Source organism: Littorina saxatilis, linkage group LG8, assembly GCF_037325665.1.
Source record: "Littorina saxatilis isolate snail1 linkage group LG8, US_GU_Lsax_2.0, whole genome shotgun sequence".
NCBI lineage: Eukaryota > Metazoa > Mollusca > Gastropoda > Littorinimorpha > Littorinidae > Littorina > Littorina saxatilis.
In genome coordinates this window covers 20,772,043-20,786,179 of record NC_090252.1, presented here as the reverse complement: position 1 = coordinate 20,786,179, position 14,137 = coordinate 20,772,043, and the positions used below count along the sequence as shown (strand labels likewise).

The 14,137-nt window shown below is 41.7% G+C and overlaps 1 protein-coding gene and 1 non-coding gene across 2 annotated transcripts; one reads left to right on the top strand and one right to left on the bottom strand.

The window, feature by feature from the left end:
- The first annotated feature begins 2,787 nt into the window (after positions 1-2,787).
- LOC138973016 (prefoldin subunit 2-like) lies at positions 2,788-8,858 on the top strand. Its single transcript, XM_070345663.1, has 2 exons — positions 2,788-2,942; positions 8,729-8,858. The coding sequence occupies exons 1-2, from the start codon at positions 2,809-2,811 to the stop codon at positions 8,856-8,858; spliced, it is 264 nt and encodes an 87-aa protein (XP_070201764.1). The 5' UTR covers positions 2,788-2,808.
- Trnai-gau (transfer RNA isoleucine (anticodon GAU)) lies at positions 7,213-7,311 on the bottom strand. The gene has a single exon. It is a non-coding gene; the product is annotated as a tRNA-Ile (tRNA).
- Positions 8,859-14,137: the final 5,279 nt, after the last annotated feature.

Here is a 14,137-nt window from a genome sequence, read left to right as displayed (position 1 = left end):
TGTGTGTGTGTGTGTGTGTGTGTGTGTGAATGCTCTCTCTCTCTCTCTCTCTCTCTTTCTCTCTCTCTCTCTCTCTCTCTCTCTCTCTCTCTCTCTCTCTCTCTCTCTCTGTGGCCTTAGTACAATAAGCCATTCAGTGTTCAGTGTTCTCTCTCTCTCTCTCTCTCTCTCTCTCTCTCTCTCTCTCCCCCTCTCTCTCTCTCTCTCTCTCTCTCTCTCTCTCTCTCTCTCTCTCTCTCTCTCTCTCTCTCTCTCTCTCTCTCTCTCTCTCTCTCTCTCTCTCTCTTGCCTTTCTGAAAGGTGTGTGTGTGTGTGTGTGTGTATGTGAGTGCGCCCGCCGGCGCACCTTATTCTCGCCAATATTCACGAACATATTTTATTTTAATGGGAGGTAATGAAATAGTACAGTAATTGTATTATTTTGGGACTGAGAATAGTTCACGATTATTTCCCTTGCATAGCTGTTTTCCGATATTTTTGGTCAAAACAGGTTCAAGGGAGAAACAGTGATGCAACGCTTCAACACTTTCAGTTTAAAAATAAAATAAAACCTGAAACTGACTTTATGCCTTTTACGTCTTTTTACTTTGATGAACTCCGGCTAACCAGGCCACAGAATAGAAATAGAACAGAAGCGGCAACACCTCTTCGCAAGGGCGAAAAGTTGGTTCAAGGCCGTCACAGCGTCCGCCATGTTGATGTGTTTGCAGCCGTCTCGGTCTAAGCCACTCACTACACTGAAAAGGTTATTTACAAAAACATTAACGTTGAGGTATCTCGGATGTTTTTCAAGCTAGACCTCTGAAACTTTGTACACTGTCCGAGTTTGATGATCTTACAAAGTGACCCCAGTTTGGTTGACCCTCGTCAAGTATTGGGGTCACAGCGGGGTCATGTTCGTCAGTTCATAATTAAACTTAGCGTTGAGGTTATCTTGGAGGTTTTTCAAGCTAGACCTCTGAAACTTTGTACACTGTCAGAGTTTGATGATCTTACAAAGTGACCCCAGTTTGGTTGCCCCTCGTCAAATATTGGGGTCACAGCGGGGTCATGTTCGTGTCACAAAAACTTAACGTTGAGGTATCTCGGAGGTTTTTCAAGCTAGACCTCTAAAACTTTGTACACTGTCAGAGTTTGATGATCTTACAAAGTTTGGTTGACCCTCGTCAAATTTTGGGGTCACAGTGGGGTCATGTTCGTTTCATAAAAACTTAACGTTGAGGTTATCTCGGATGTTTTTGAATCTAGGGCTTTGATACTTTGCAGATATCTAGGGATTGATAATCTACCGTGGCGTATACCAACTTGACATAAGTTAGATTGACCCTCGTCAACTTTTGGGGTCACAGGGGGTCATGTGCGATTCATAATAAGTCAACATTGACGTTATCTCGGGCGTTTGTGAAGCTAGAGCTTTGAAACTTTAAACACTTGAAGGGTTTGATAATGTTCCGATGTGACCCTAGTTTGGTTGACCCCCGTCACATTTTGGGGTCACAGTGGGGTCATCATTGTAAAAGCTTTACATTGAGGTTTTTCACACACTGACACACACACACCCACACTGACACACACTGACACACACACACACACACACACACACACACACACACACACATAATACGCTTGGTCAGCAATGTCATCACTTTTGTGATATTCTCCACAGTTTACGAAACCAACCAAGTCATCTTTATTGTGATTGTATGAAAGGGCCTTGGTCACTGTCATCCCATCCAAAGAGAGGGTCACTTTTTTCATGCTCTTGGAGTGCGTGTGTTCTCAACCGAACCATTTCTAATAGAGCAGGACACAAACCGACCTGTGTCAGTACAGTTGAAAATCTCCTTCTCAATGTGCTTGGGTGAGGGAGAAGAAATCCTGATGATCGAAGAACAGCGTAGGCTGAAGTACTTCCGAAATAAACTGCTAGACAAAGCTCGAGTGCTTCTTTCTCGTTTGTCCAATAATTTTCTTTGTCTTTTTCAACAAAATCTTCATCAAAGCTGCTGGCCCTGGTGGAAGATTGGACAGCAACTTTTCTGTTGTGGTTTTCTTTTCCAGCTCATGGCGGGCGATCACTGTAGCATGTTTCATTAATTTTTAAGCCACCAAGCTAAAATGCAATACGGCCGAAGTCCGGCCTTCGTCGAAGATTGCTTGACCAAAATTTCAATCAATTTGATTGAAAAATGAGGGTGTGACAGTGCCGCCTCAACTTTTACAAAAAGCCGGATATGACGTCATCAAAGACATTTATCAATAAAATGAAAAAAACCTCCGGGGATATCATACCCAGGAACTCTCATGTCAAATTTCATAAAGATCGGTCCAGTAGTTTACTCTGAGTCGCTCTACACACACACACGCACACACACACACACACACACACACACACACACACACACACACATACACACATACACCATGACCCTCGTCTCGATTCCCCCTCTATGTTAAAACATTTAGTCAAAACTTGACTAAATGTAAAAATCGTACACGCTCTCCTGTTCGCGCATCTATGCTGGTTTGACTATTGTTGCTGCAGTTAATTACACAACAATACCGTCCTCTCGGACACTTCTCTCTGGAGAGCGACATTTTTACAAGCCTCCGTGCAAACATAAGAAAATGGCGGCCCGAGGTTTTCCGGAAAATCACGGAACATCCCGAAGACGTGAATGCCGCTTCTGTTCTATATGTATTCTGTGAACCAGGCCACATTCTGATATTCTCAAAAAGATCGGTGTCTTCAAAATGCAATAATCTCAAACTGTCGCTTCAAAGGGAAGCTTCATCTCATCAATCAAAATGTCGTCAGGCAAGACTTCCAGCAAACCCAAATCCCAGGAACAAATCGTTAGCGGCTTCCAAGAGCTGCAGCAACAGCAACGAGCCATGGCTTCTCGGTTAGGAGAAGTAGAAATGGACATGAAGGAACACGAGTGAGTTTGAACATGTGTTTATTTTCAGAGCTGTGACTCATGTGTTCATTGGCCATGCCACTGATCACGTTGTTTCATGCCAGGAGACGCGTTGCGAACCACGCTTTTGACTCATTTTCTCTGGTTCTTTTTTTTTTGTTCTGGACAAAACAAAACGGCAGTGATTTAAAAGCGTGTTATTTGAAGTCGCAACCGTTGTTGCTGTACGTTTATAATGTATGTGGATAATCAGGTGTGATGACTGGAGGAGGTTTGCTTAACTCTCTGTTTTTGAGTTTCTCTCTCTCTCTCTTGGCACTCTCTCTCTGTTAATCATGCGTCAGCTTAAAGTGTTGAGTAAACTCTCTTCACTCAAGAAAGAGGATACCTATAATTAGTTATTTTAGGTTGATGATAAAGTGGTATCTAGTTCTACTTCCTGGTTCTATTAAATTGCGACTTCTAAGTCAGTAAGTGCCAGTCTGTCACTATTGACTATTGAGACTGAGAGTGAGAGCAGAGACGAGTTGCTCGCAGTGCGCTTTGCAAAATGCCGTTTCTTGGGGCAGTGCGGAAAAGCGCATCGCGAGCAGCTTTTAGTAGTGCTTGCCTGCAACTCTCACTGTTTTTCAAAACGGTGGCAATGCTGCAGCTGTGTGTCGCTGTCCCCTCTGCGTTGTTTTTGACATGAACCGAGGGATCCACTGCTTTTGAAGGTTTAGTTAAGCCTCGGTCATACAGGCGACTCAGTCGTTGCGATTCAGTCTTGCGATTCAGTCTTTGGCCGATCTCACATCACATCGTAGGCCATTGACCCGTCACACGATGAACGATAGACGAACGACTGGCGAACGATAACTCCACGCGAGCGGGGCGGAAGTGATGTGTCATAGTAAACACGGTAAACGCGCTTTGCGAGAGCAGACGCTAAATGTTCGAACGTCGCTCTACCTTTCTGAAAAATTCCTTTCAGCATTACGCCTTTGCAAGAAATAAAGTTCCCAGACAGCTGCAATTAATGTTTTCCGACCGCTGTACACGCCTAAAACGTCTCCTTTATATCTGAGTAAAAAGCTGTTCTTCCAACAAGTTTTGAATCGACGAAGAGACGCTGTACGCCACTGTCCGCCATTATTTTACGTCACGGCGTCAAGGCCGCAGCAACGCGTTCTGATTGGCTCTGTTGGCTCTGCCCCTGCGATTGACCGACGACTGGATCGCAGGAATAGAACATGTTCTAAACCTCAAAGCTACGAGGGAATCGCATGAGACTGAGTCGCAGACTTGTCATAGCTGTTTTCTACGACTGAGTCGGCTGTGTGACGGGGTAAATCGCGCGACTCAGTCGCATGTGTGACAGCCCTCTTACCACCGCAGCTAACAACAAGAAAATTTGCTGATTCAAATCAGCAGGTTCCCAGACATTCCTTCATGTAATTTGTAGGTGAATGGTCAAAGTGGTTTCTTCAAAAAACAGTCATGGGAGGGTGTTTGTGTGTGACACTTGTCCGAGTGCTAGTGGAAATAGTGAAATGGTTAAATAACGTAAGTTATTTGAAGAAAAAAAATCTTGTTTTGTTCCTGATCAATATTAGGCAAGTGAGGGTTTTGTTTATGGTAAATATGTTCTGAAATTGACTACATGTATATATATATAGATATATATATTATGCACACACTCAGTCATCTTGCACAACAATGCAACACATGGATAGGATTAATGGAATGACATGTATTTGTCAACAACGAATCATGGGATAGAAAACTACAAAATGTGAAAGAAAGTAGGGGAAGGGCCCCTAATATGGACCACTTTTTGTTTATTGCTGATAACTAGCTTGTTTTCGTGCAAAGAAGTTTCATTTTGTGTTTGGTAGTCCTTTCTTAGGTTAACCGTTAGGCCTAATTACAGTAAAATAGCTTTGATACACATTCAGCAAAAATTGAATACAGAAAAAATCACAAAGGGTCCATATTAGGACCCTGGGCGCCTAATATGGACCAGTGAAGCGGCCTTCACGAATCACTGTAAAAAGCCCCCTATATTTCAAAATAACATGATACAACTTGGTGTACAAGTTAGCCTAATTAAAATATGCTCTAGATTTATCTGTTTCGGGTTGATGAGAGTATTATTTGAAGCACACCAGGAAACTAAAGAAGCTTATCAAAAACAGAGTGAAAATAAGTGAAATAATCAACTTCCACAAAAAGAAGACTTTTCGTTGCATTTTTTTGAAATCTCGAGGGCTAGTTATAGGTTATTACCAGCAAGCTTCTTAATGAATTAATGAAATTAGCCTTCAGCTTTTAATTTCTTCGATTTGTTGAAGGTGGTCCATATTAGGGGACTCGCACATACTTTGAGATTTTGCTATTATTTTTTGTTTGCATTAGAAACTCGGGGTCAACACTGCTAAAATGTAACAAATACGATTTTAGCTGTCATATATAGCCATTTTTGTGTTATGAAAGCTTTGGCTGTGGACAGAAACGAGTCCGTTTTAGGCGGCAAATTTAGAGTGAACGCTGCCAAAAGTGAAACAAACCGAAAAAGCCTAACGGTTTTCAGGTTTGTGTTTCTGCAACTGTTCCAGAGAGGGTGAATAAAGCGAATGAAATTGTTTTGAGCGCTCTAGCGCCGTTAGTTTGTCAAAACAGGAGGTGGTCCATATTAGGAGCCGGTCCATATTAGGAGCCTTTCCCCTACATTTAAACAATAAATGTAATACTGATTGTTAAACAAATGTAACATCGTTAATTGAACACCATTGTGATAATAGCACCAGTAACAAGATATTGGCAAGTGCAATGATGGTAGTATTGTAATTACATTTATTTGTCAACAACAAATCAGGAGATAGAAAATTCAAAACGGGAAAGAAAATGTTTATGTTAACAAAATCCTGAAATCAATTTTAAGTAAGATATTGCCGTCAACATGGAAAAATTGCGCGAGTGTCAATTGGTACAGTAAAACTAAACGTTTCATTGGACATTAGCGCAATTTTTTCATGCCGACGACGATATGTAGATTGTTTTATGTCACACCCACAGCTTAAAAATAGTTTGGTTTGATCGAGAAATGTTTGAGTTATGAAAATAATTATATTTATTTGTCAACAACAAATGACGAGATACAAAAATTAAAAATGGCAAAAAAAATGTGTTATGTTAACAAAATCCTGAAATCAATTTTAAATAAAATATTGTTGTCAACATGGGAAAATTGCGTTTGTGTCAATTGGTACAGTAAAGGTAAACAACATTTCACTTGACATTAGCGCAATTTTGCCATGGCGACGACGATATGTACATTGTTTTATGTCACACTCACAGCTTAAAAATAGTTTGGATTGACCAAGAAATGTTTGAGTTATGAAATAATTATATTTATTTGTCAACAACAAATGACGAGATACAAAAATAAACAAGAGGCGAAGCCTTCAAGGCTCACGTAAGAAATCGACAAACAGTAACACAAACTCAATCACTCCGTCACACACACACACACACACACACACACACACACACACACACACACACACACACACACACACACACACACACACACACACACACACACACACACATACACACACACACACACACACACACACAGTAAGCATAGCCATAGGTGAAACTGTGCAAGAAAGCGAGACACTAGATCTGTCAACTAGTCTCGGCCCGCTAACAATAACAATGACCGAGACTTTCAGTAATTCCTTCGCGTGACGTCTAACCCTCTTACGTCATAATGTGACGTCTTCACACACGTCAAACACTTTTGACCGAGACGTAATCTTCTTATGCGAGCTTTACATAGACTCGGAAATGTTAAATCACACACGCACGCACGCACGCACGCACAGACAGACAAAAGTTAGCATCGCATAGGCTACACTTACGTGAGCCAAAAATGGGAAAGAAAATGTGTTATGTTACACAGCTTAAAAATAGTTTGGATTGATCGAGAAATGTTTGAGTTAGGAAAATAGCAACTGCTTGGATTGTAAAAAGAAGTCTAGAAAATAGAGTTTTGGTGCATTAGTGAAAAACATAATTGGCATAATTATACATTGTTAATGTTAATTGAACATGATTCAGATATCATCAGCAACATGATTCAGATATTATCAGCAGCAAGTTATTGGCAAGTGAAACTGTAAACAAATGTTAAAGACAATGGGTTTGAGAAACAGTAAAATATAGTTTGTACATGTAGTAAGAACACCTAAAACTTATCTCGGAAAGACCACAAAAAAACTGCGTTGCGATCAAAAATATTGCGTGGCCCACATGGGGGTCGAACCCACGACCTCCGCGTTATCAGCACGGCGCTCTAACCAGAGATATGTATGCTGAGTCTAACCAACTAAGCTAATGGGCCAAGGGAAAGAACCGTTGTGTGCCCTATCGCATGGCGTTGAAGCGAGTTACTTCCCTTACACCTTCAATGCTTTCAAGCCACCGGAAGCTAGAATTGATGTCGCTCTAGAACTGTTTTTTGTCATATTTTTAGCGTGTGAGATATGAGATAGTTTTTATTTTTATCATATAACCTATTATAGTGTAATTTTGCATCATTCTGTAACAGTTTCAAGAAAGAATGAAAAAAAAAATTGAAATACATTGCTGCAAACAACTAAGTTTGTCGAAAATTAGTTCCGGAATGTCACCGTTCACACAGGAAAATGCCTCCGCATAACCCAGACCTCCGGGTCTGCGAATAAGTAACATTCACATTATGACGACATTCTGTCTGACAATTTCATTGTCAAAATCGTCTGCTAGCTTTAGTAGTAAAACTTTCTTTCACATCTTACATCGTTGTCATCTTTGTTATACTTGGCTCAGGAAAAGCGTTCTGATCCCTATGCAACTGTGTTTTCAGACTCCTATAGTACGAGAATGACGTGTGATTTTATATAAATGTACTGATTTAGTCAAGTTTTGACAAAATGTTTTAACATAGATGGGGTATCGAGACGAGAGTGTGGGTGTATGTGTGTGTGTCTATGTGTTGAGTGATTCAGAGAAAATTGCTGGACCGATCTTGATGAAACTTTACATGAGGCTCCCCCCCAAAATAATTGTAAGTTTCTGGTAGCATGGTTAAAAAAAATAAGGTAGGTAGGTAGGGATTTTTGTTGTTGTTGTTGTTGTTGTTGTTGTTGGTCAGGGTAGAAAATAACTATACACTATACAGTGACGCAAACAGACTGGACTTACTATACAAAGAGAAAGACAACACATTACAAAACAAATGAGACAAAAGGGATGCGGGGTTATCCCCCGTGTGTCGTCTGCCGTCTGTTACTTTCGTTTTGACGCGCTTTTTTTTTTTACAAATGCAATAAATAAAAAAAAAGTCTAGGGTCGGCGGGAAAAAACTAGGTAGGGTCGGGTGACCAGAAACATACAACTTTTTTGTTTGGCCTTAGAGTAGACTCCCCAAAAGTAGTTTTTTCATTTTTTGATAAATGTCTTTCATGAAGTTGAGGTGGCACTGTCTCACCCTCATTTAAATAATATTTAATTTGATTGAAATTTTTGTCAAGCAATCTTTTACGAAGCCCAGACTATGGGATTGCATTGGCACTTTAATAATTAAAGTCTTCTATATGGGTGGGGTGGGGATCTCAAAGGAGAGGGTCAGTTTTCTATTGGAGTAAGGGGGGGGGGGTCTTAAAATGGAGGGAGTCTTCCATTGGTGGGTGGGGTTCCACTGCACAGGGACATGACGAAGGGGAGTCATATAAAGCATTTGCTTTTCTTGTTTATAATATTATTAAATTCGTGTGCAGCCTGGTGATAGAAACACTGAAAGAAGTGGAACCAGCGCGGCGATGCTACCGAATGGTAGGAGGAGTTCTTGTGGAGAGAACAGTGGGAGAAGTTCTACCTACTCTCGTCAACAACAAAGACCAGGTATAGTACATTATGGGCTTCTCCATTCCACCATCAGGTTCAGGTTTTTCAGTGTGAAGCACTTTTTGAATTAGTTGCTAATTTCTTAAGTCCCCCTCCACCATTTTTAGTTGGTTGGGATTGGCTTAGAAGTTCAGACCTGCCTACCCTTAGGCCTAAAAAAAAATAGGTGTGGTTACGGTAACCCGACCTACCCTATTTTTAGGGGCCGACCCTATAACTTTTTATTACATTTGTCAAAAAACCCCACAAAAAACAAGAAAACGAGTGCAGAAAACGCAATGAAAGCGAAAGCGCTCGAGTCGCACACTTATTTCCCTGTCAAGTAGGTTTAATTTGTACACATTAGAAAAAAAAGTTTAAAAAAAAAGTGATTGCCTACCTTCCTACCCTATTTTTTTGTGGCTATGTTACCGTAACCACACCTATTTTTTTTTGGGGGGGGCCTTACGATTTGGGCGTAATTTACAACGATTATTTAACCCAAACTACGCTACCACGCTTTCCACAATGGAAGTACGATTTTTAAGAAACCAAAAGTACGATTTTTCGCATCTCATCTCGATGTAAATCCGATCTATATTGTTGCTCTCGCAGAGCTTGCGTTTGCACCTGCGCAAGATTGTTCGGGCAATTTCCGGTCTGTTCAGCCACATACAAGATAGACGACGCAGTTCGCATTACAATGAATTAGCGACGCGTGGAAAATCTGGGTCCCCATGAGACGGACGAGTCTGATGAGGAAGCTGGTCACAGTGGTGGTAAAAGGATTGCTGTGAAAAAGAAGACAGCCATTCAACAGAAATACAAAGGCAGCTAAATGGAATCGTGGCCATGCCTAGGACCTTAATCAAAAGGACCAAAGCACGTCTTGTGTTCCCTTTGCCACAGTGACTTTTCGTGTGCACACATTGGAAAATTGACTGTGCATAGCACATCGGGACAAATTATCACAAGGATGCAGTAAAGAGAGCTCATGGAAACCAAGACAAAAGACGTTCAAATTACGTACCTGTTTCTTTATCAGGAAGTTTGAGTCGAGTGATACAGTAACAAAACTGGAGGGAGAACATTACGCATTGACAGACTAATAAAGGCAGTGTTGGTCAAATTAAATGTTTTCATTCAATAGATGCGCATTCACAAGTCAGTGTTCATGAACAGGTGTGATATCGCATTACAAAAATGAAGAATACTGGTCCTGTTCTTGGCTGTCTGGTCCCAGTCCCAAATAACGAGGTCGCAAATATCAGATAATACGATGGTACATGGTAATTCTTTATTGTGCAAAAGGTCAATTTAAGTGTGCAGCCTTTCACAAGGCTCACATTCAGGGGACTTTCTTTTTATGACAGCCTCGCTTTGTTATTAACTATTCCCCAGGATCTGAGGAATGCACTCACGTTCTCAGAAGAATGACACTTTAACGTTGGTGTTATTGTGTGGTATTTGTCGGGGGGGGGGGGGGGGGTGTAACGGCAATTACGCAACAGAAAATATATTCGCTTGGAATCGTGACATCTCGAACAATGGCAGGCAGAACTCATAGTCCACAGACAGAACTAAGGGCCTGGCTTTTCAATCTCAACATAAACACTGATTTGCAATTTACAGCCTATAAAACCCCTGCCATATATGTCATGGCTGCTACATTTGTGGTATTCCTTTAAATGAATTTCACAGAAGCAACCAATTTGAAGAAGGTTTCTGGTAAATATTTGACAAAAAATTTGCTATTTCGTTAATGGCTTATTGTTTTGATTTTTTTTAATCAAAATCGATGTTAAAGTTCCAGTGTGATAGTTCAAACCAAAAGAGCAAGGATATTACCACAACCCTAGGGCTGTAGTAATCAATTAAGATATGCATGGCAGTACCCAAAATATTCTTTCAAAAATATCACCTTTTACTCCTCAACTTTGATCAGCGTGTTTAAATTTATTTACAAACAAAGTCATTAAAGCTACAAACGTGTTGTTTTGCAAAAAAAGTGAACACATGCAAAATTGCTCTGTGCAATGATATGTGGGAGTGTTCGAGGTCCCCCGCGTACTAATTGCACAAGTGGGGCACTCTCATTCGTGTGTCAAGCACTCTTGAGAAAATGAGGTCACAGTCAGTTGTATCCAAATTTACACCATGATGACATCTGCAGTACATGTCCTTGTAACATACTGATATAAACAACACACATTAAAAAATCATATAATTATACAGAACATGAAACATTTAAAATTTACATAGAAAATAAAAACATTGTGCTAAAAAATATCTCACATACACATACACGCACGCATGTACACACTCACACACCCACACATCCACATATATACACACAGGGGTAATCCTCTTCTACCGGACGGTATTTGTTCGCTGTAAGTCGTTGTTAGCTTTTTACTTATACAACGTTCGCACAGCTCTAACAGTATATGTGTCAAAATTCGTATGGGATGTCCATAGTGCATCATTTTTAAAGTGGCCAATTAATTAACTTATTCATATGAAAATGCATCTGTTTTTCCCGTCAACTTAAACTTTACCTCAACATTTCATCTTGCCGTGCACACCAACGGATGCTTCTCTATCGCTATTTAATAAAAACTTCTCGGATATACTTTCACAAGAGTTGCGTAACAGCCGCTCAAGTAGATGCATCCCAAAAATGTCGTAATATTCAAAATAACGTACGGGCTACTTTGAAAATGATGCACTATAAACACGCGATGTGGACATCGACCTGATGATTTCTGATCATGACCATGTTTTGTATGTTGCACCTTTGTAGTGTTTCTTTGGCCCTTTTGTTTTTTTAGCCCTTTGATGTCGAATCTGAGGGCTTGGATCAAGCATTGTTCTGTCTGTAATCTCACTGGTTATCCAATGGTGAGAGCAATGCTGCATGTAGAGTGCTTCATTCACGTCCTTGTGAACTTCAGAGAAGTGGACTTTAAAGCTGGTATCGTTGGATGGTACGTAATCATCACACATGGGGCATTTCATCTTCTCCTTGTGTTTCTTGTAAATATGTGTTCGCATGCACTTTATTGAACGCAGAGTATGATGGCACAGTTTACAATAGAGCGATGGTTTCTTGTCCGCGCGTGGAATGTTTGACGAAGAGGTAGACGGGCCAGGCGCCGAGATTCGATCGTTTAGGGGTAATTGTACGCCGTTTCTATCTTGAGAGTTAGCCATCGAAGCTCCTTTAGATCTGTTTCTCTTCCTGGATTTGGATTGGTTTTTGGTGACCTGGCCATAGTGTGGCATGTCAGAGTTTGAACTTCCTGGCATATCTGCTTGACTTGTGGAGGGGTTGCTGGTCGCTGCAGGCGGTGAACGCAGACGCCGACACGTGTGAATATGTTCTGGATCAGCGGACACAAAAGGACACTTGTGGCAGGCAAAACCCCTGAAATCGTCACGGTGAGAGGCGTATATATGCTTTACGTGATCTTCCAGGGTCTGGGAGCCAGTGTCACAGCGACTGCATAAAATGTCTAGCGCGTCTCGGTTTTTGTTTGACGTCTGCTGATTGAATGTCTCTCTTAACCAAGCCAGGTCTTCTGCCCAGGCTGTGGTACTCTCTTCAGCAATCATGTGACCAGCTGCATTCGTATCAACGGCAGTAGAAATCTCGTCCCTCTTTTCTAAATACTCCCTTCCAGATTCGTCAGGGTGATTCACTCTACTTGGGCTAGCCTGGTCATTTTTCAAACTACCAGTCATTTCTTCAGGAGAGAAACATTTCACGCTGGAGTTCACGAATTCACCAATGCTTACACAGCCTTTATCGCGTGATTGGTAACTTGCACAGGCACGATCTTGTTCCAAGCTGTTTGCTGTGGCTTTCGCGTGTTGACCTAAGGTTGTGTGATGTTGAAAATATCCAGAAGCAGCTCCGCCAAGATTGCTACCCTGAATGTCCATGTTACGGTCTGCAGCTGTCGTTCGATGATCCTGACTAGTATCGATACCTAAAAATGAGTAAATTCTCTCTGCATCACTTGGACTGTGTTGTAACAATGCATTATCAAGCACAATATGAGGTTTTTCAGTCATTGTTCTCGAGTCCTGCTCAATGCTGTTGGATTCCAAGAAATTCTGGCGAACATCCGCTGCAATTGCTTCTTGATTACAGCTGTTTATTGTTCCGTTCTGAACACTGCTAATCGAACTAAAACAATGTGGAAAGCTCTGTGTGGCCAACTTTTCATGCTGATGGTTGTCAGATTTTGCACCTCCGGGATGAGAGCTGTTTACAGCATGAGAGATTTGCCAGTCACTGGAACTTGCTTCCCCTTGGTGAACGCCTGCAGTTTCCTCCTCAACTTCAGGCCTGTATGCAGAGTAAACTGCTTGTGGGATAGTGTCCTGGGTTTCGTATTTCACGAAAATGCCTGACTGTCTGTATGCCTGAATTTCTTCCTCTTCTGGTGGCTGTTGTGTTCCTATGGCAGTGGGTAAATCATTGTCTCTGGAGGCTTCTCCCCCTTGCTTAACGCCTGCAGTCTCCTCTTCAACTTTAGGCATGTCTGCGCAGTATACTGTTTGTGAGCGAGTTTCTTGGGCTTCACATTTTACGGTAACGTCCGTCTTCATGCATGGATGAATTTCTTCCTCTGCTTGTGTCTGCTGCGTTCCTGTTGCAGTGGGTAAATCACTTTGGCCTACCGTTGTGTCGACGGGGATGTTGACTTGTCTCAAGCTATGGCTAACATTTTCCAAGCTGATGTGTTCCGCGGGAACTGCCTGCTCTAGCATGAAGGCTGAAGGCTGAATGCTGTCACCGTTGGAAGCTGAGGCATTCTGCTGATGCCAGCTGTTCATCTTTCGGTCCTGACAGAGGAGGATTTTGTGAAAGTCAACTCTGCGGCCATGGTCAGGGTGAGAGAACTCCACGTGAGACAGAATTTCTTTCTCTTTTACGTCTTTTGCTGAGCAGCGAGGGCATGATGCGATGATGAGAAGGTTACGTTTGACGTGGTTAGCAAACTCCTGCAGGCTGTTAAACTTGTCGTTGCAAAGCCAGCAAACGTGATTTATGTGAGCTGGATGACAGGTCCCCATGTGGCTGATCACCGATTCTGGAGACGAGGCTGAAAAGTTGCAGTTGACGTCAGAACAGTAAAGAGAGTGGGACTGGGGAGAGAGATGCTGCTCAAGGTGATGCAGAAAATTGCCTAGTCCTATCTCTGCACTCCCGCAATGGACACAGGTGTACGTGTTGTCAGATGGATGGTCCTGTGTCAGGTGCTTTTCCAATTCATTGGGATTCAGGGTACGAA